Consider the following 22,389-nt stretch of genomic DNA (forward strand, 5'->3'; position numbering starts at 1 on the left):
GCTCTTGGTTTTTAAAAATGTTTAAATCTGACTTCACTCTAAATTAAAATTGACATAGTGTTATCTTTTATTATATATTCACTTGACTTTTCTGGTTTTGTAAAATTCCCTTGGGTGATTCGAAATTGACTTAATGTTATGAAATGTATAATTATTATTAAATCCTGTGGGGAAATCCTGAAATGAGAGCATGGGAATGTGTTGGCTGATGTGTGCTTGAGGACGATGAGAGGGAGGAGATGATAGGAGACAAAGAGGGAACTGAGGAGCTGATCAGGATTTGGAGGGACAGACGGTTTAAACAGCAGGTGTGTTAGAAAGCAGCGGCTGTTCATATTTCACACTCTAGTTCAACAGAGCAGATTGGGGGTGGGGTGATGCTGAGGGGGGTAGCAGCCATGATTCCATCAGTGACTGTGTTATTTTAAAATCTGCAACAAGAACACAGCTATAATCTTTCTCAAGGGAATCAGCTGACTGATGACATAGAGCAGGGATGGGCAACTGGAGGCCCGGGGGCCGCATACGGCCCGCACCCTCACTTGAAGTGGCCCTCAGTACAACTACATGCATTTGAGCATGAAATCTTAAAAGTGCAGTGTAAAAATTACTTCTTGCAATTAATGTTAGTCTGCTGTTCTTGCACTGAAAAAAAAAGAAATCACAGTAAGTGGTTATTTTTTATTTGCTTCAAAGCTTTTGAATTTGAGTATTTGAGCATGAAATATATTAAGTTACTGCACTGTAAACAAATAGACACAAAATAAACAAAAAAGACACAAAATGAACAAAAAAAGACACAAAATGAACAAAAAAACACAAAATGAACAAAAAAAGACACAAAATTAAGAAAAAAAGACACAAAATTAAGAAAAAAAGACACAAAATGAACAAAAAAAAGACACAAAATGAACAAAAAAGAGACAAAATGAACAAAAAAAGACAAAATGAACAAAAGCATGAAATGTTAAAAGTGCAGTGTAAAAATGCACAAATATGCACAGTGTAAAAATGCACAAATGCACTGTTCTTGCACTGAAAAAATAAAGAGATCACAGTAAGTGGTTATTTATTATTTGCTTCAAACCTTTTGTATTCCTATGTATACTGTTAATTATGCATTTGAGCATGAAATATGTTACGTTACTGCACTGTAAACATATTTAAAATTGCAGTTTCATCATATCTGGTTGTGCACGGTCCTATATGTGGCCCTGTGGTAGTGAACATGAAACATTGTGGCCCCCTGCAGCATTTAAGTTGCCCATCCCTGACATCGAGTGTTGTCTCAGGCTTTTACTTTGCCTCCCACCACAGTGGATGTGATTAAACAGGTTCTGCTTGCCATTGGGAGAGATGGAGACTGGTGCTGATGTAATTGTGTTCTGAAATATATGAACAAATCAATTGGTGTCAAATTGACCAGGAGTGTCTTGGGACTGGGCTCCATGGTGGAGTGATAAAAGGATTACTGCGCTGATGAAATGAGAAGGCTGAATTCACCACAGAAATGATGAGGGAGGTGGGGACAAGCTTCATGGGGATTATTGTTTCTTGTCTTCCATACCTTTTGATATTTTTGATAAACAAATCTATCCATTATATAAAGTTTCCATGGGAATTAACAGTCATTTATGGAAATTAATGTGAATAAACCAGGAATTTACAAAATTGAAGGTTGGCTCTTAACGGGAAACTTGGGAAAATATATTTTAGCATAATCTTGACTAAGGACGCTTTCACAACCCAATGTTTAGACTGTTTAATCCAACTCTGGTGCAGTTAAATCTGGTGCTTGTGAATGCTCCAATCATATTCTGGTGCAGACCAAAACCAGAGGTCCCAGACCACTTGCAGAGAGGTCTCAGTCCGTTTCCAAATGGACCAGACAAAACATACATAACGAACCAAATGCATCAATTTAATTCTGATTCAGAATAACTAAACAGACTTGGGTTGTTCAATAAAATATAAATGGCTGCTTATGACAAAACAAAATGTTTATATTTGATATTTGTGTTTGGATATGATAAAGTTTGTTTAAATTACCCCCATTTTCAATGAATTCCCATACATTCTCATACATTTCCATAATTCTCATGGAAAGTTTCTGATTTGGAATATTTTCGAAATTCCTTGGAAAGTTTCCCTTTGCTGCCCTATGCAGAATACACATCGCTGCCTGAAAATGTTTAGCTTTACGCTGTTGGCAACAGGTTCTGAGGTTAGCATAACAAGTGGTAAAAGAAGGTAAATGTTGCATTGCTAAACTGAATATCAAGCTTTAAGAGTTGTCTGTGTCTTTTAACGCTGACATCTTTTTGTTCCTGGGGTGAAATCTGTAGAGGTTATACAGTATTTGTAGAGGGATCATTTTTAGCTCACCCTCTCTGCCATCAGGGTGTCTTTGCCTGCAGTAATCTTGGCAGCCTGTTGAGCCAATTGTAGTCTGTGCAGTGATCTAGCAACTTGTGCAGCCAAACATGCTCCCTTGTGTGACCTGGCAACCAGCGCAGCCAATCGCAGCATTGTGAGGAATCGATTGCTGAAGTCCTGCCTTCAAAGACGCCCGCAGTGCCTTTCAGCAGCACAATGCCTGTGAAAAATATGTCTTAAGACCAGATTTGTCTGCGTTAATATGATGCAGATGGTGCAAAATGGCAATGAGTCATGCTGGGCATTTTTGGCTGCCAAAAAAAAGAGACGTGCTGACATCAGTAAAGGACACAACTGGTTCTTCCTGGTTCAATTCATACTTATTTGGATTGCGTTTTTCCTGCAGGGTAGTTCTCTTACGACAATGTTATTGTGTAATGATAATTAACAGCTGTTTTAATTAAGTGCAGTTCATTAAGTGAGGTTGGTGATAAATGTGATGATGTATTATCTGACTGGAAATGAAACTCCATGCCCTGGATGTTTCCCTCTCATCTCATCTGCACTTTGAGCCTGTTTTATTTTAGAACTACCCTTAAGGCTTACTGCTGAGCCAGGGACAGAAAGCCCATGAATATCAGATGTAGCCTGCAGCTCCCAGAGTCCTATCAGGACCATCGCACAAGCAAGCACTTAAACATCTATTCTCTTCTATTCACCCTCAACACACTGACTGCGTCTGTTTAAAATCCTCGGTCGTAACAATCCCAGCCACTTTCATTATTGTCATTAACAGATGTCAGCCACAGCCAGCATATGTGAGGCTTGAGGCTCCATCAGAAGGATAAAAAACACCTCCTGTCCTCAGGAAGTCGCTGTGTAAAGCCATCACACTCCAGTGATTAAGGCTTACCTTAAATTCACATCCCTGGTTAGAGTTGCTAAGTTTAATGGCTGTGTCACTGGAACATGTCCCACTTGGAAGAGGACAGACTCCAGTAACATTTACTGCATATTATCACCTGATTCTAATAGTATCAGTCAATTAAATGGGCATTATCAGTGGTATGGGTGAGTAGGGCCTGCTCCACCTGCTGGTAGGCCAGCAGACCATTATCATCCCATTGAATATTTATGCATAAACTCTGCCAACTGTACGTACACACTCTGTTTTCTGTTTGTCTGTTATATTCAGATTTTAATCATGGGATGTCAACCTGTAAGTAGAACCCCTGGCACACCCCTATAAACTAGGGGTGTGCCATATCGTATCGTTCACCATTATACCGGTATTTTTTTTTTTTATGGGTAAAAAAAATGCATATCATGAAATTGGCAACATTCCTACTTCTTGACGTAGTGGCGTAAGGCTCCCGATTAATAACCTAGACTGTGGCGACCCGCCAGAGTCTCATGTGCTGCGCTAACGTCACATTTCAAGCTACTGAAAGTATATCTACAATATTCATAATATAAAGTTATTTTGCGTTGTGTTGCTCAGCAGAGTGGCTGTCACCTGTCAGTCAGTCTAAACCCCGCCCCACCTGTCCGTCCTCCGAGACATGCGCGCGCATTTACACACATGCACTGAATTTACCGAGCTGCCCTCCCACTGCGCTTCAAAACAAGAACCTGTCTGTATCAGTCCTGTCCCCACATGCTCTCTTTATGCGCGTCTGCGTGTAGTATCAAACTAAATACTATCAACCTGTCCGGGCCTGTCAGAGGTCTAAATGGTCCAAACACATTATGCCGTTTGTTAGCGGTGAGCTAACATTAGCTAACAACAGTTGTGTTAATCACAAAAAGCTACTATTACTGCCTGTCGCTAAACAAATGCAGTTTTCAAAATAGGAGCACAGAATCCACCACGGAATTTACAAGACTGTCAAAATAAGATGCCTTAAATAAAACATACAAGAACCCTTATTCTCCTTTACTGGAAACGGGAGGAATAATTGACAGTGAATGAGCAAAAAGTTAGGTATTCCTGCTTAAACTTTCTCTGAGCTGAATTTGGAACAAGAGCCCAAGGCTAAAATGATCTTTCCTTCAGTTAGACTTCAGTTATGTTCTCCTTCTTTAAAAGACTCCCCTCCAGTCTGAGTAGAATTACAGACTCTGTTCAATCAGACAGTACATGTTCTCATCCAAAGTGAAAGCTCGAAAAAAGATGCAAGTAACCTTACTGTACTGAATATAATATATATGTGTGGTACGGCATTCACATAAAAAAAAAAAAAAGAATTCCCAGCCTTTGTAATTTTTCAGTCCCATCTGGGGCAAAACTGAGTTTAAACCATTTATATACAGTCTATGGTTTAAACCTGGAGGAGCAGATGGGGCGTCCACACAGCAGCAGAAGGGGGCTGCGGAACATTGGAGATCTATACAAAGAGTGAAAGCTTATGTCGTTGCAGCAGATAACAGAACATTTTGAACAACCAAGAAAAAAGTCCTTTTGATATTTGCAATTATGCAGCTTTATCCAAGCAAATGACATTTGTCATTCCAGCCCTCTCCTCATTGGACGGACAGATCACAAGAGACTTTTACAGTCAAGGCTTGATTTCTTCTTTCTGTGTTTCAATCATTTCTGGTTCCCAAATATCCTGGGAAATTATAAGCATGGAGTTAATAAGGAAATATAGTTGAGAAATTGGAACATAGTTTCTGAAGATGCTCAGAAATGATCAGTAATTGCCTAAGAATATAGCAGTATGACTGGCTCATGTGTGTATACGTTGTATGTGACACCAGTAAAAAGACATAATTTTGACATTAATGTATTACAGATACTTGTACTAAGTGTAATGAATGTAAAAGAAACCTGTATCATTGTATAGGAATGCAGGTCCCTCTAAAGATTTACATTATAAACTTGTACTGTTCAAATTTAAAACTACAAGGAAAGAAAGAATAAACTTACAGACATGAATACATTGTTAGCTTATTGCAGGCCAAAGCTCATTAGTCTTTATGGAATAGAATAAATATTATAAAATAAACGTGTATGGCATTAGAAGACAACGTACACATTGAGAAATAGACATAATGTGTTTGAGGAAATCTGGAAAGCTTTATTACTTTCCTGAGTAATGCAAGCCTTAGGGACATTCTAACATAAGGCAATAATCTTAAAAATTCCTAATAACAACTACTCTGTAGGCAAGAATACCAATGAACCGACAGTCTAGAGTACAAGAGGACCTTTTTATGTAGTTTTACTTTTGAAAAAAAAATTTTTTGTTTGTATACTTATTTTGGAACTGCTGGGTTGTTGCGTCCCTTTTCTTTTTACTCATCTTTTGTTAACATGTTTTTGTTAGTGCACTGTCTTTGTCAGGCGTTGTTGTGAAGGGACTGGGGACGTGTGGTGAAGGCTTTGGGAACATTGTTTGTCCTTATAATTTGTACTGATAAAGGAAATAAAAAAAAAAAAACAGTACTACAGACCGATCTCTGTTGAAGATAGTTTTCATACATTCTTTGTGTATTCAGCAAGGCTAGAACAGCCACCAGGCAGAGCAGCCACTGCAGCGTGGCCCCAGACCCTCAGGGGCCCCAGGTGGACTGTGTGTGGGACATTTCATAAATGTCAATAAAAAAATATCGCCTAAAATAAGTATTCCAAAAATTAAAGGTACAAAAGTGAAATTCCAACATGGTCTCACAGGAATCCGTGAAATAGCCACGGATTTTATTAACTCAAAATCCGTGGAATAGCCACGGAATCACTCAAATTTCCGTGAAACTGACACGGATTTCGCTACAATGCAAGTTAATGCCAGTCATATCCCGTGGCTATTCCAACATACAAAGTGATTATGTACATTCACTGAGTGAATATTTAGAAAATAAAACATATATTTCTCGCTAGAAATGTGATCAAAATCCTTTTTTATGCAGAAACTCAAAAGTCAAAATATTGATTTTTTCACTAAAAATGAGAGAACTGTCCGCCATGTTTTTTGTTCTGACCGCCGGGACCTTGAAAGTCACGTGATTTGGAACAAACCAATAGCCACGGGATATGACTGTCATTAACTTGCATTGTAGCGAAATCCGTGTCAGTTTCACGGAAATTTGAGTAATTCCGTGCTATTCCACGGATTTTGAGTTAAGCGAATCCGTGGCTATTTCACGGATTCCTGTGAGACCAGGTTCTGAAATTCAAACATGTCTTGCATGTTTATGTGATCTTCATTGTGTGTCTTGAAGATGGGTCATGAGCATCTTAATATTTTCATTACTTTAGAAACAGTCATTTTTTAAAAACCTCATTAAGGTGATAGGAGACATACACATGGCCAATAGAGATAATGGTGATGATTGGAACGATCCACAGCTAATTTTTGCCCCTAGGGCCCCCTAGTGGGTAAATGTGGCCATGCTGCCGTGGACCTTTTTACCCTGGAATCAGTCTTGACTCGCTCTTCTTTGGACCTTATGTTGACTCTCATTCAGCTGACCTGTCATGGATTTGAGATGAGAGAGTTAGATATGTGCGATCCTTATTGCTGCCATGCATATATGCTGTGTATGTTACATTACAACGACTAGAATGTAGCTTCAAATGCACTGAAAAGAAACTGGAACACAGCAGCAGCACAACTAACAACATGTCCCATTTGATATTGTATGAAGCTACCCTGCAGGGCTTTGGTGGTTGGGAGAACGTAGTTAGAGAGGAGAGAAATAAGAAATAGAGACAGTGAGGAGAAGACAGCCGAAGAGAACAAAACAAATAAAGGATTAAGGGTGGGAGAGAACTAAATGAAGCATCACAGCAGCTCTCTGTTTGATCCATTGTTCTACTTAACAAGTAGAGTAGAGGGATTTATGGAAAATATTATTTGTTAGTTTTACATTAATCAGGAGGTAAAAGGGGTTATACTGTCAAGCTTACCTTTATCATAAACATTATGATTAATGTAGAACAAAGCTGAACTGCTAACCTGGTAAAGTGAGCCTCTACTTAAGGCCCTAAAGTGGCTCCTGCAATTTTTACAAACCTTTCTTCTAGAGATTACCTTGATGCTTCTGATATGTTCTGCCTCATGCATTTTGGAATAATTAATTAAAGTAATGAATAAATATTGGAAAAGATTATTGCTGTCTGGATTATGGTCACGTTGTCACATCATCTTGCTTTGTTTTAGTTACTCAAGGATGAGCCATGTTCATGAACTGCACAGAAAATGTAGAAAGGAAGTGATAGGGAGTGCAAAGCTCAAACCTGAGACACTATGGAGACTGGGGTTCACATCCTGCCGCTTCTGTCTCTTTGATTTTTTTAAAATTCAACTAAGATGAGTTGCTAGGTCAGCCAGCTAGCTGAGTTGCAGAAAAGGGCACCCAGCAAATACAACAAGCTGTCCATACCAGAGGCACTCAGTACTGCCAAACAAAGCTCTGGCGACCTGACTGAACAGATTCACTAAAGAAGTAGAAGCTAGGATAGTTAAGAGAATTCTCCTCTGAACCATCCATCCATCAGAGTGTACTTTCAGTGGCAGGGAAGTAACACCAGGTCAAATCCACCAAGAACTGAGATGGAAGAACACTGGAAGAACATATGGAAGAAAAGAACATCACATAACATCGATGCTCAATGGCTAGTGGACCTAAGAGCTCACCACAGGAACAATGAACCATCTCAGACATCCAAGAAGAGGATGATCCGAGTATTTCAAGATGGCCTCGAATATCTTGATGGTGCATCTCTCCACCACCTCCTCCAGTGTGTCCAACCTGGCTCCAACCACAGAACCAGCTCTTTAGACCAGTCTGATCATCTCTGTGTGTGATGCTGCCTCCCCAGCAGACTGCAGCATAAAACAACACACTACCACCACAGACTGATAAAACATCTGCAACATCTCACTACAGATGTCCAGAGATCTGAGCTTCAAGAAGAAAAAGAGCCTGCAGAAATCCATGATCATTTCCTTAGTCTTTGAGGTGTTCAGTAGGAGATAGTTCTTGTGACTCCAGTCACTGAAGGCTTTCATCAGATCCCTTTATTCAGATTCCTGTCCATCCCTGAAACACACCACAATAGCAGTGTCGTCCGAGTACTTCTGGATGTGGAAGCTCTTTTCAGGCATCATAGCGGCAAAGATGAGTATGCACATACACACGTGGACAAAATTGTTGGTACCCCTCGGTTAATAAAAGAAAAACTGGTCACAGAAATAACTTGATTCTGACAAAAGTAATAATAAATAAAAATTCTATGAAAATTACCCAATGAAAGTCAGACATTGCTTTTGAACCATGCTTCAACAGAATTATTTAAAAAAATAAACTCATGAAACAGGCTTGGACAAAAATGATGGTACCCTTAACTTAATATTTTGTTGCACAATCTTTTGAGGCAATCACTGCAATCAAATGATCCCTGTAACTGTCAATGAGACTTCTGCACCTCTCGGCAGGTATTTTGGCCCACTCCTCATGAGCAAACTGCTCCAGTTGTCTCAGATTTGAAGGATGCCTTTTCCAGACGGCATGTTTCAGCTCCTTCCAAAGATGCTCAATAGGATTTAGGTCGGGGCTCATAGAAGGCCACTTTAGAATGGTCCAATGTTTTCCTCTTAGCCATTCTTGGGTGTTTCTAGCTGTGTTTTGGGTCATTATCCTGTTGCAAGACCCATGACCTGTGACTGAGACCAAGCTTTCCGACACTGGCCAGCACATTTCTCTCTAGAATCCCTTGATTGTCTTGAGATTTCCTACCCTGTGCAGATTCAAGACATCCTATGCCAGATGCAGCAAAGCAGCCCCAGGCCAGAACATAACAGAGCCTCCACTATGTTTCACAGTAGGGACAGTGTTCTTTTCTTAACATGCTTCATTTTTTCGTCTGTGAACATAGAGCTGATGTGCCTTGGCAAAAATTGCCATTTTTGTCTCATCTTTCCATAGAAAATTCTTCCAGAAGCTTTGTGGCTTGTCAACAAATTCCAGTCTGGCTTTTTTAGGATTTGTTTTCAACAATGGTGTCCTCCATGGTCGTCGCCCATCAAGTCCACTTCGGCTCAAACAATGACGGATGGTGCGATCTGACACTGATGTTCCTTGAGCTTGAAGTTCACCTTTAATCCCTTTATAAGTTTTTCTGGGCTCTTTTGTTACCATTCATATTATCCGTCTCTTTGATTTGTCATCAATTTTCCTCCTGCGGCCACGTCCAGGGAGGTTGGCTACAGTCCCATGGATCTTAAATTTCTGAATATTATGTGCAACTGTAGTCACATGAACATCAAGCTGCTTGGAGATGGTCTTATAGCCTTTACCTTTAACATGATTGTCTATATATATTTTTTAAATCTACTGAGACAACTCTTTCCTTCGCTTCTTCTGGTCCATGTTGAGTGTGGTACACACCATGTCACCAAACAGCACAGTGACTACCTGTACCCCTATATATAGGCCCACTGACTGATTACAATATTGTAGAGATGTCTGATGCTAATAAGTGGACACACCTTGATTTAACATGTCCCTTTGGTCACATTATTTTCAGTCTTTTCTAGGGGTGCCATCATTTTTGTCCAAGCCTGTTAAAATAATTCTGTTGAACCGCGGTTCAAAATCAGTGTTGGATTTTCATTGGTTAATTGTCATAGAATTTTTATTTATTATTACTATTGTCAGATTCAAGTTATTTCTGTGACCATTGTGGGTTTTTCTTTCATTAACTAAGGGGGACCAACAATTTTGTCCACGTGTGTAGGTCAATACATGAATGGGGCACAGATTGGAATTGGCAGTAACACCAGAGGAGCCAAGCACCAGCTAACGGTCAACAGAGCAGTCAGTCGAGACTATAAGAACAGAAAGACCAACCTGTGCACCACCTGGACAGACTACAGAAAGCCTATGACTCAATGTCACACACAAGGATACTGGAATGCCTGTATAACATCAACAAGACACAAAGGACCTTCATCAAGAACTCGATGGGACTGTGGAAGACGAACATGGAGGCCAACTGAAAGCCAAGTGCACAAGTCAACATCAGGTGTTGAATATACCAATGAGATCTCTGTCCCCACTGCTGTTCTGAATAGGCCTGAACCCCCCCAGCCAGATCGTCCCAAAGAGTGGATAAGGATACCGATTCCAATAAATGGGAAAACGATAAGCCACCTGCTCTACATGGATGATATCAAGCTGTGTGCCAGGAATGAATGAGAAATCATCTCCCTGATCCCACAGGCAAAAGGCAATCATGAGGAGAAGAAGAAGTCAACCACAGTGAAATACCTCCTGAGGGTCTGGCAAGTCCTGAAAAGTCAGTTAAAGGGCAAGAACAAGATCCGAGCCATCAACATGTACGATCTACCAGGCATCAGACACCCCGCTGGTATCATAAACTGGCCAAAGGAGGAGATAGAAGCCACAGACATCAAGACAAGGAAGCTCCTCACCATACATGGAGGGTTTCACCTAAAGTCCAGCACCCTGAGGCTATACACTAAGCAGAAAGTTGGGAGAGTTGGTTGGCCCCCAACCGAAGGGTTGGTGGTTCGATCCCTGACCGTCGCAGCCTACATGTCGAAGTATCCTTGAGCAAGATACTGAACCCCAAATTGCTCCCGATGTGCTGTGTTCATCGGTGTGTGAATGAATTCCCAATGGTGGCAGGTGGGACCATTTAGGGTAGCCTCTGCCACCAGTATGAATGTGTGTGTGAAAGGGTGAATGAGCGCAGTCTGTATTGTAAAGCAATTTGAGTGGTCGCAAAGCGACTAGAAAAGCGCTATATAAGTGCAGGTCCATTTACCATCTACCAGAGCCACTATGCAGGATGAGACATCGAAGATCCATGAATATATCAAGAAATGGCCCCAAATGATAAGCTGCTCTGTGAATGCCTCAGACAGCAGAAACCCGACAAAGATGAAGACGATGAGGAACAAACAACATGGAGGGACAAGCCCTACATGGCAGTACCAGCGCCAGAAAGAGGCTCTGCTTTTATCCACTTCATTATGAGTGTTCCATTTTACAAAATTAGACTATTACTTTTAAAGCAGAATCACTCACCATCTCTCCTCAAAGTGTTATTCAAATTTTTGGGGGTTACTCCAAAAAGATCAGGAGACATAACTGCACCACTTCTTCTTTCCAATTTCATGTCCATGGAAACTGGTTTAATAGGTTGTCTGTGCTGAGCTTTCTGCTCTGAAGTCACAGTAAATGACAGCACAGTTTGTTGACAGAAATGAGCTGAAGCTTAGGGATGTGGGAGGCAGAGATACATGCCGCTCTTCTCTAGCAGCATGGATAATCCCAGAGAGATGACGAGGCAGATAGGAGAGAGATACGTATCAACCAACCCAAGAAAATGAGAGCTGGTCAGGTAGAGAGCTATGCCGGGAAACAGAAATAGGATGGAGCAGAGAGAGATAGACGATAATACGCTGTAGCACCAGATATCAGGGCAAGAACAGCAACGGCTCTGCAGCTGCTTGAAATGAGAAGAAAGAATGAAAATAAATGAGAATGAAGAGAGAGGGATCGGTGTCATCCCATCACTGTGCTGATACATTATTAAAGATACACACACACACACACACACACTCACACACACACAGGGACAAAATGGAAGGCATCACTGCTCCCAGGAAGATTCAGTTATAAAGAAATGTGCAAATGTAGGAGTGTGTGGGGGAGAGGCAGAGCATGATTCATTGTGCTCAATAAGATCTCTGAAATGTGCTTTACTAAATTAAAAGATTTTATTGGTTTATGAGCAAGACAACAATTAATTCAATAGATGAACTGAAATGGAACAGATACAAATTTTAGAAAGTGGAGGTTTTTGACATAATAATATATGAATAAAAACATTAACGTACCTATTTTCAGAATTATCATGTTCCACCTTTTTAGGATGACATCCATATTTTGCAAAAACCAAAGGCTACATCAAAAATATACATAAACATACCATACACAGTTTAGTATATAATTTAGTATATTTAAAATGTTTAAACTCATGTTAGTTGTAATAGCATAAATATTTTAGTAATACTTTGATGTAAAATTTAATAACATATGATATTTTTTCCTCTTTTTGGCATCTCTTTACCTTGGAAAAAGTAGTTTGAATAGAATAACATGACTAATAAAAAAGTAATTAATTTTACTAATAAAAAAATATTGATAACAGTAGTGCTTTTACTAATAGTAGTAGTAAAATTAGTCAATTAAGAAAACTCCATTCTTTGATGGAGATCTTAAGATGCACTTGCAAGCTCTGTAAAAAGTGGACTTTGAGTTTTTTTAAATTTTATTTGTGTTCATTGGAGGTCAATGGTTACTTCAAAATACTGTTATCAGCCTTACTGAGTTTTTAAAAAATCACTTCACAAATTATCGGCCAGCCTATTTTTTTTTAAATGGAAACACATCACATAAACAAACATTTTTACAAGGATCCCCTTCCCAGGAGCATTCACGTGGTGACAGGAACAACACACTGATAGCTGCTTTCCAACTATGTGAGACGGTTTGAAGCTTTGCTTGTTCCTGCGGCCACTAAAACCCCTAAAATGTTGCTTTACCTGACTTGTGATCAGGATTAATGCTAATAATTAACATTTCTAAATAATCCAGGTCACTCTACAGGGAGAGCAAAAAACAGTTTGAACCTAATACTATTCAAACTACATGTGAGCAAAAATATTAATAGAACTTGTATTACAGTCAACATCAAATTTACTTTCTTTTGCCATGTTTCTACTTAATATGTCAACTCAGCAAGTTGTTATTTTCTCCCTGAGTTCAGACTTGAGGGGGCGTTCATGTTAATTCTCCCAGTTGGGAACTGATTTTGCCAACTATTTCAACACTACATGAATGCATCATGGGTATATATGCAAATGGTGCATATTCCTAATTTAAATCTGTAGCATGGTTGTTGTTTTTTTCTTGGATTCTGAGGTAAAAAAAAAAAAAAATGAAGCTTCCATGTGTGTGCTGTGTGCATTGCACCTAATGTGAAAAGACAGCTTATGTAGCTCAAGCAGCCCCTGGCCTTAAGTGACCATTAACAGGATAATGGTAATTGCTAAACATAGTGTCACATTAGCACAAGAGCAGCAGAAAAGTCAGCAAGCGGACTCAATAATGTCACAGCAATATCAAACTAAAGTGTGCCAATGTTAGCTAATGATAGCCAGTAACTATTGGCCATACCAGAACAAGTAAGACTGTAGCAGCAAAACCTGAAGAGCAATATGCTTTATTTCTTAAAAAGTGTAATTATGTATGTGTAAGAGGCACATGTTCACAAGTGACAGTGTCCCTTTAAAGGCAACAGGTTGGGTACAATGCCAGAGGAGTTGGGGGAACCAGGGGGATCAATAGACCTTTTTTAACAGCAGACATTTACTCATTTAGCTGAAAAAACAACCATCACTCAGTTCCATCAAGTGGTTTAGAAAGTTATGCCAGCATGCACATACTATAGAACCATAGCTAGCTCACATAATGGAACGGGGCCGTTTTAAATGTTACAAATCACACCTGTGCTTTTCCTACAACTAGTGCAGTGCCCGTAGGAAGTATGTATTCGTAAAGTGGGAGATTAAGTAGATTTTTCAATTATGGCCAAATGAGGTTGTGTGTGAAAGTGGGATGTACAATGAGGTGTAAAACTCTTGCATAGTGTTAATATACAAAGTGTATATTGGGTCATACATGGATGTACATTGAGTTATAAAGAGAAATAGTTATTTTAAAAAAAAGAAACTTAATCATTCAACATGGGTTGACATGTATACAGACACAGATATAGGAGGGAATAAGTTTACATGCAGCACAAACAGATGGATGTGAATAATGTGAGTAAGGGTTATTAGGTGTGTTGTGGAATGTGTAGATTGATTGATAACTATTGTGTTTCATATATTGTGGCTATGCAGACCACTACAACGTCTGCAACTCCATAAAACACTTACTTTTCATAAGGTATGCACACCATCCAGCACATACACATTGAACATTGATATTAGCTGGAAACTATTAGAATATTATTAGAAAATCGAACCTTGTAGCCACTTTAAAACTCCTAAAGATAGGTAGGCTAAATAGACTAACAGATGAGATGAGTCAGGGTGGAAATCCAGAGTGAGTTGTGTTACTGACCAGGTGTACGCCTATCACACAATGGGGCGGAGCTCCCCTAAAAAGGGGGCGGAGCTCCACTAAAAGGCGTCCGATCGGAAACAGTGCAATGCTGCAACACGTCCTACATAAATTTTCTAATATATATATATAATATTTTGACAAATGCATTAAAAAATCGAGGATGCACACCTTCGTGCCATGCGCAAGCCAAATACAAAATCTGAGGTCAGTCTGACTAACGGTCAGAGAGATATGCCCTAGACACACACACACACACACACACAGATGCTTCTTGCTTTTATAGATAGATGACAAGCCAAATTGTCTGCTGTGACAAAGGCCTATCAAGGCCTCGGGCAAATGTTTGCCTTGGGGCTCCATAATCTGACCCTGCTCTCTGCACAATGATTTGATTGAAAACAATAAATTTTTCAGTTCTAGTCTCCCATAATGACCTTAATGAGGTTATTCCACGCTGGCAAAAATATAATTTGCTGCATCAGAATTGTTATGGTTGATAAATAATGATTAAATTGTGATCTTGAAGGAACATCAGACAAATACAAGAAGTCAAAACTCTGAGGAAGGGACAGGTGTTGAGCAGCAGAAAGTCCATCAGGTGTATTTAACATGTGTCCGTGTCAGCTGGAGGAGCTCTGAGAGATGGAGAGGAGCAGGGGGGAGGAAAGCTGGTTGTCGGAGGAGGAGGAGAAGCGGCGGAGGGAGGGGAGATAGATGTGCGGGGCTGTGTTCAGGGATTGTAAATTCAAAGTGGTTTGTGAAACGGAGACTGAACATCCCTCCTCCTTCCCCTCCTCCTCCTCCTCCTCCTCTTCCTCCTCCTCCTCTCTCTCTCTCTCCCTCACACGCTGCTGCAGTCAGTCACAATGTAACGCGCAGACCTGCGAGCTGATCACTGCTCCGTCATTTTCCTCTTCCTCCACCTGAGGGGCTAACCGCATTCCAGCAACGCTGTGGCGACATTTCTTCTTGAGATCGACCTTGCTTCCATTAGACTCCACTGGATTATTAAAAACAGACATTTCTCGTGCTTTGTGGCGTTCCGATACAGCATGCAGTAATGAGCTTTTTGCACAGAAGAAGCGTGAGTAGCCTTGTATAGATAGAAGAGGACGAGCAGATACATAACGAGAGGATCCGGACAGACTAAAGCCCTTCGCGTGTTTCCTCGTCAGCTCAGTGTAGACTTTATCATTACCGAGGAAAGGAAAGATTTTTTTTTTCTGCGGCTGAACCTCACAGAGCCTCTGTGAGTTTAGTTTCAGCGTCTTGGACGACGGAAGAAGCTTAACACCGGATTTATTCACGAATGTCGGATTCATATTCTAGTTCAGTTAACAAACAGCGTCACCCTGCTCTGATGTGAATCACCTGTCTGGTTATAATTGCTTGCATGGTTTGGTAGAATTAATTTCCACAGTGTTCATTTAGTTGGTGAAGAGCAGGGGTTCAACTTGTTTTATATGCATTGCATTTGTCAGCTGTTCGAGGCTATTTTGCAGTTGCAGCAACAACAAAAGCAATCCAAATAAAACTGTGTCTTTCATGTAAATTAATATTCTAAATGTGGTCCCATCTCTGAGGAAAATCAACTTGTGCCGCTGATGGGAAGTGATTCCTCCTGACCCACAGTCAAGGCACAGTAAACCCTGCAGACTCAAAGTTGCACAATACTGGAGGAACCAGCTGACTAGACTGACTGAGCCTTGAGCATCCAGCAGTTATGGCTGGGCTCTGCCAAAGCCTCCTCAGCAGGACTGTACTCCGCTACTCTCTGACCGTTACCTTCACTGTCCTCCTCTCCTGCTCCTGCTCGGCTCTAGGCAAGAAGAAGCTCTACATTGGAGCCCTCTTCCCCATGAGTGGAGGCTGGCCTGGCGGACAAGCCTGCCTCCCTGCTGCTCAGATGGCTCTGGACCTGGTGAATAAGAGGACCGACATACTGCCGGACTACGAGCTGGAGCTGATATACTATGACAGTATGGTGAGTAACTTACAACCAGTGGGATACTACACAGTCTATTTCACTTACAGCATAGACACATTTCTTTGCAGCTGTGACTACATTGCAATATATGTTAATCATAATAATAATTGGTTGGATTTGTTGCATGAGACTGACTGCATGTGGTACAGCAGGAATTTAATTTAATTCAACAGAAAAAGAAGACACCAAATTCTTGTAGACTATTATTATTATTAGTTTATTTAAAAGGGGACAGTGCAATTTCATAAAACACATGATTATACATAGTTAAAAAAGCCAGAGTTAGCCAGAAGGCTAGTTTTCATCTGTAGTACCCTGGCCATGATGTAAAAAAGCAGAGAATTACGAAACAAAAAACAAACAAACAAAAAAAACAAAAAACAAACAAAAAATAAAAATAAAAAATACGTACAATATACAAAATACATATACAAACACTTACGATACGATTAAGAAAAAAACTATGCAACATTCATGCCGTTATTAACCTTTTATTAATTACATTAAAGGATAAAAACCCGCCAGTTGGATTGGATAACACCAAATTTGTATCTCTGAAGGACTTATAACTTATCAACAAGAAGTTTGTGAATTATTAATTGTTTGTTGTTAAACCATAAGTTACAACAAAAGGTGCAGAAAAAGCTCATCTTTTATATATCTTTGAAGTAAACAGAGCAGACTGTTTTTTTACACTGGGTGTTTTATTTATATCTCCACACTGTGATTACTTTCCCTACATCATGTTAAGCCATCATTAGGATAATTGGAAGTCCTCTGTGTGTTGTATGTTTTAAAATGCAGCATTCAGGTCATAAAATAGGTCGCAGCCCCAGAGAAATGTTCTACCTACTGTATGATGGCATAACAACTGCGTCTGTATGTTTGTTTAGCAGCTATACAACCTGCACACATTCACACAGCACCACTCTGCTAATGGCTTCCTATTTCTGTTTGCTTTCGCTCAACCTGAACTCCAAAGGTTATGAAAGTAACACAACATATACAATTCTGATGTGATCTGTGCAGGAAAAAGGTTTGAGGAAACACAATTGGAAACAAAGTAAAATAAAGGAGGAGGGAAATAAAAATGTTAAGGTTCAGACAATTGATAATGAAAAAAGAATAGTGTTTTAAGTACCTTCACATTATTTATAAGTCCACAGCCTGATATCTAAATGTTTTCCCATATGTGCCAAAGTCTTCTGCATGTTGGTTATAAACAACATTAAATATACATGTGACACTTGATAGGCTTTCCATTATTTTTCTTTGCTCACACTGTTACATTTCAAAATCTAGAAGTGCACTTGGGGAATACAGGTGTCTTCTATATCTGCATTCATTAAGTGCATTGAAATAGAAAGTATATGACATAATTAATAGACATAAAATGCATTGACTGAAATACCACAACTCATTATACAGCACAACCTAATAACAAATGTAGGATGACAAATAGCAGACCTGTGCAGGGTCCTTCACAATTCACACAATAATAGGTGACAAGGAAAGTCTGATTCAAGGTTCTCCAGGCTTTGACTTTATTTTAAAAAAGCAGTAAGATCACAACAGCTTTAGTTTGAAGGCCAAAAAATATGAAATCTGACAAAATAATAATTATTACCAGATGAAACAGTAGTCAGGAACACTATAAAACCGATGGTGCATAACTGATACATGACTTGCTAAGGCTATAAAAAAATACAACATGATAATCAATCACACAAACAATAACACCATCTGAACTTTGCCTGTGTGTCCTGGGCTGCAGCTACAAATGATGGCACAACAGAGGGAGACATTGCATGGCTTGGCAGCATTTGATCTAATCCAGGAAGTGTGTTATCCTTACACAGAAGCCTATGGACCTACAAATCACAGGACTTTGACACCCAAGAAAAGGGTTTGTGTCCTGCATATTAAGTGCTGTTGTTTTGGGCTACCAGAAGAAACTTTACACTTTCATATATTTAAAAAAAATATTCCAACTCCACATTCCTCACCACTCACCCATGTTTTTCAGCTGCCTGTCTCAGGTTGAATCAATAAATCTGTCTACTCTGGTCACAACTGTGATCCAACTACTGTCGACCTCTTTTCAAATTACAATTTCTGTTTGTTTCTTGTTAACCCTTTATCAGGCAAAGAACTATATTTGGTAGTTAGAGTCAGGTAATATTTCGAGAAAAAAGTTGCAAATTTACTAGATTAAAGTGGCAAACCTACGAGAAAAAAAGTTGCAGATTTAAGAGATTTAAAGTGGCAAATCTGCGCGAAAAAAGTCGGAGATTTACGAGAAAAAAGTGAGAAAAAAAAGCAACTTTTTTCTCGTAGATTTGCCACTTTAATCTCGTAAACTTTTTTCTCAAAATATTATTCTCATATGTTTTTTTTTACACATTCTGGCAGTATGTAATATCCTCCAATATTCTCTAGGGTTGAAATTTGCAAGTATTTCTATGAGTGCCCTATTAAGGGTTAAAGTGGTGAATCTGGGAGAAAAAAGTTGCTTTTTTCCCACTTTTTTCTTGTAAATCTGCGACTTTTTTCGCGCAGATTTGCCACTTTAAATCTCTTAAATCTTCAACTTTTTGTCATGTAGATTTGCCACTTTAATCTAGTAAATTAGCAACTTTTTTCTCAAAATATTACCTGAAGTTACCAAATATAGTTCTTTATAATCATATTAACTCATGAATTCACACTTGTTATTATCTGCCAAAAAGCATAGCACATCTTGTGAAGAGCAATTAATGATCCATCACATTTCTCTTTCTTAGAGTCAATGATATCGGAAAATAAATTATCCCCCCCGACCGAGTACTATATTTTAATAGAGATATCCATAGCAATTTAGCAGTTTTTAAGAGGACAAGAAAGAAAAGGGACACTCCATGACAGCAGCAAGTTGCTTCAGGATCAGTGAGAGGGAGGAGACGGGAAAAGATGATGGGTTTTTATAGAAAACCTGCATATTAATTTGCAGAGTGTAAAAAGAGCCCGAGTCAGAGTGGAGGGTTCATATACATGACACATGCATAAAAGCGGAAACCTTACACAGTCACTGAGGATTGTGATTCTGTGATACAGTAACCTGCTGATAATATGCTAGCATGTTCCAGTGAATGCTTAGAATCAATGAGGAAATGAAACGGCGTGTCTGTCTCTGACAGAGGGAGGAGAGACTGAGAGAAACCCAAAGTTTGTTGAAGAAAACCTACTCGCGAGCAGGTTAGGTTCTCAGAGTCAGTTACCATAGCAACTTTCCCTCAAGACCTGCTTTCTGGAACAGACCCTTGGCATTGAAAGAGAAAAATATAACCAGGGTAATGGTGGAAGGAGGGACTGTATTACATTTTATGTGCTGCCTGTTGTTTATGAGATCCTGCTTAAAGTGGATGAGTAACTCTATGTCCTACAACCGTCTTAATAGGGGCTGGGGACAGTGTTGAGGATTGAGAAGTACAGAAAGTGGAGCTCATACCAGGTCAGTAAGTTGAAGTATAACCAAAGAAGAGTAGTCTATATGTGATGTAAACAGTCAACCACATGGCTGAGACAGTATTGTGTGCTTCATGTTAGTGTCTGTGTGTGTGATGTGTTTGGGTGGATACCGTACGTGTTAAAAAAAACCCCAGACGATTACAAAAGAGGTTAAAATTGTCGACAAAACCCATGTTGTGAGCTTCAGAGGCAGACTTAAGCCATGTTTGAAGACTAAAAAGTCTGCTAAAAAGCCCGGTTCCCACCAGGATTTACATTTACATTACATTTAGTCATTTAGCTTTTATCCAAAGCGACTTACAGAAGAAAAAAAAAAGGGAGACAATCAAGGTATAGTGCAATAAGAGCTATTAGTGCAGCATTAAGTGCTAATGAGGATTCTTTAAGGAGTAGAGTTGTGGTGTGGTGCTAGGAGAGAAGGTGCTCTCTGAAGAGCTGAAGGTCTTCAGGAGGTTTTTAAAGGTAGAGAGGGACGCCCCTGCTCTGGTAGGAACTGGTTGTGCGTTCCACCAACGAGGAACAACAAACGACGTGACATGTGACCTTTTTGGCTGGTTGTAGACCAGGTGCGCCACCGTGTTCTGGATCATCTGAAGGGGTTTTACTGTGCAGGCTGGCAGGCCGGTCAGGAGGGAACTACAGTAGGCAAGTTTAGAGATGACGACAGCTTGTGTCAGGAGTTGAGTGGCATGTTGAATTAGGTAGGTGTTGTAAAGTGCAAAGCTGCAAGACCGGGCAACTGAGGCAACGTGATTGGAAAAGGTGAGTTGGTCATCAATCAGCAGTTCAGTTTTTGTGAGGTTCAGCTGGAGGATAACTACTCTTGGGGCTGGGCTGGGCTGCAGAAAACAGTCCACAGTAGAGATTGGCAGCGTGGATCAGACTCTGAAGCAACATGGTCTCACAGGAATCCGTGGAATAGCCACGGAATCACTCAAATTTCCGTAAAACTGACACGGATTTCGCTACAATGCAAGTTAATGACAGTCGTATCCCGTAGCTATTCCAACATACAAAGTGATTATGTACATTCACTGAGTGGATATTTAGAAAATAAAACATATGTTTCTCGCTAGAAATGTGATCAAAATCCATTTTTATGCAGAAACAAAGTCAAAATATTAATTTTTTCACTAAAAATGAGAGAGCTGTCCGCCATGTTTTTTGTTCTGACCGCCGGAACCTTGAAAGTCACGTGACTTGGAACAAACCAATAGGAACAAATATCCATGGAATAACCACGGGATATGACTGTCATTAACTTGCATTGTAGCGAAATCCGTGTCAGTTTCACGGAAATTTGAGCGATTCCGTGGCTATTCCACGGATTTTGAGTTAAGCGAAATCCGTGGCTATTTCACGGATTTCTGTGAGACCAGGTTCGATGTTTTGCTCCTAGCTAGTTCCACCATATCAACTTCATTCAAATGGGTCAGAATGGCCTCAAGATGTTGATGATGCATTGTTGTGTTTTCATCAAATGGTATGGCTCTGGTGGTGTGGTGAATTTTTTACTTTGTGCAATCTGCCCCAAATTTCTTATGCATGATGAGTGTCCAGACCTGAGCCCTGTACTATGAACGGTTTTTGAGTTAAGCGAATCCGTGGCTATTTCACGGATTCCTGTGAGACCAGGTTCTTCTGAAGACAATGGGGGAATGCAGTGATGGGCCAGTGGGGGTAAATCCTGCCTGTCCAGAATGGAAAACTTTGTCAACTAGTGGGTTTGAGGTGGGCAGGGGAGCTTCTCACCATGTTAACCATTTTGGGAAGGTTCTTCCCAACCAGACAGTGGGCTGGGTGGAGCCATGACATATGCTGTAGATTAGTGCAGTTGTTTTCTTTGGCTTTTATGCATTTTCAAAGATGAAAAAAGGCTGCTACTCAATAAAGCCTGACACTTGGAAATAGTGGAGGAACAGTTTTAGTTGTTCAGAACTTAATTGTACGTCTCTATCAAGGTAACTAGCTAGATATGTAGCAAGTAGGATGTCCCTATTTTACAGTATGTCCAAAACCAGACCTACAGTATATGACTCATTGAACTAATCAGACATATGCGCTCAACAATTCTTTGATAACATGAGCTTTCAAAGCAACATTAAACAATAGTCATGACAACATGCTTTATAACAAACAAACAAACTGCATTAGCAAAGATTAGCATTTGTCAAATGGATCTAACTAACAGGGACATGCTTCTAATGCGAGCTGTAGTACTGTTTGCAATACTGCTTTAGCTACTTCAAAATCAAGTACAAAAAAAAATCTTTCAGTGACATAACCCAGGGTTTAACATAATTACACATTGTTCTTCTCTTAAGAACAACTGACCTGATTAGAAATAATAT

At 39.8% G+C, this 22,389-nt stretch overlaps 1 protein-coding gene across 2 annotated transcripts in view; it reads left to right on the forward strand.

Annotated features, from left to right (window-relative positions):
• Positions 1-22,389, forward strand: part of gabbr1b (gamma-aminobutyric acid (GABA) B receptor, 1b) — a 143,198-nt gene that overhangs the window by 51,008 nt on the left and 69,801 nt on the right. Inside the window, exon 7 of one of the 2 annotated variants that reach the window (XM_059350575.1) lies at positions 16,368-16,528. The exons of the other annotated variant lie outside the window; for it this stretch is intronic. Within the exon in view, the coding sequence (XP_059206558.1) occupies positions 16,368-16,528 (161 nt within the window). The remainder of the gene's footprint in view (positions 1-16,367; positions 16,529-22,389) is intronic. 2 annotated transcript variants of the gene reach the window in all.

The sequence above is a fragment of the Centropristis striata genome, chromosome 14 (genome assembly GCF_030273125.1).
Source record: "Centropristis striata isolate RG_2023a ecotype Rhode Island chromosome 14, C.striata_1.0, whole genome shotgun sequence".
In the NCBI taxonomy this organism is placed as follows: domain Eukaryota; kingdom Metazoa; phylum Chordata; class Actinopteri; order Perciformes; family Serranidae; genus Centropristis; species Centropristis striata.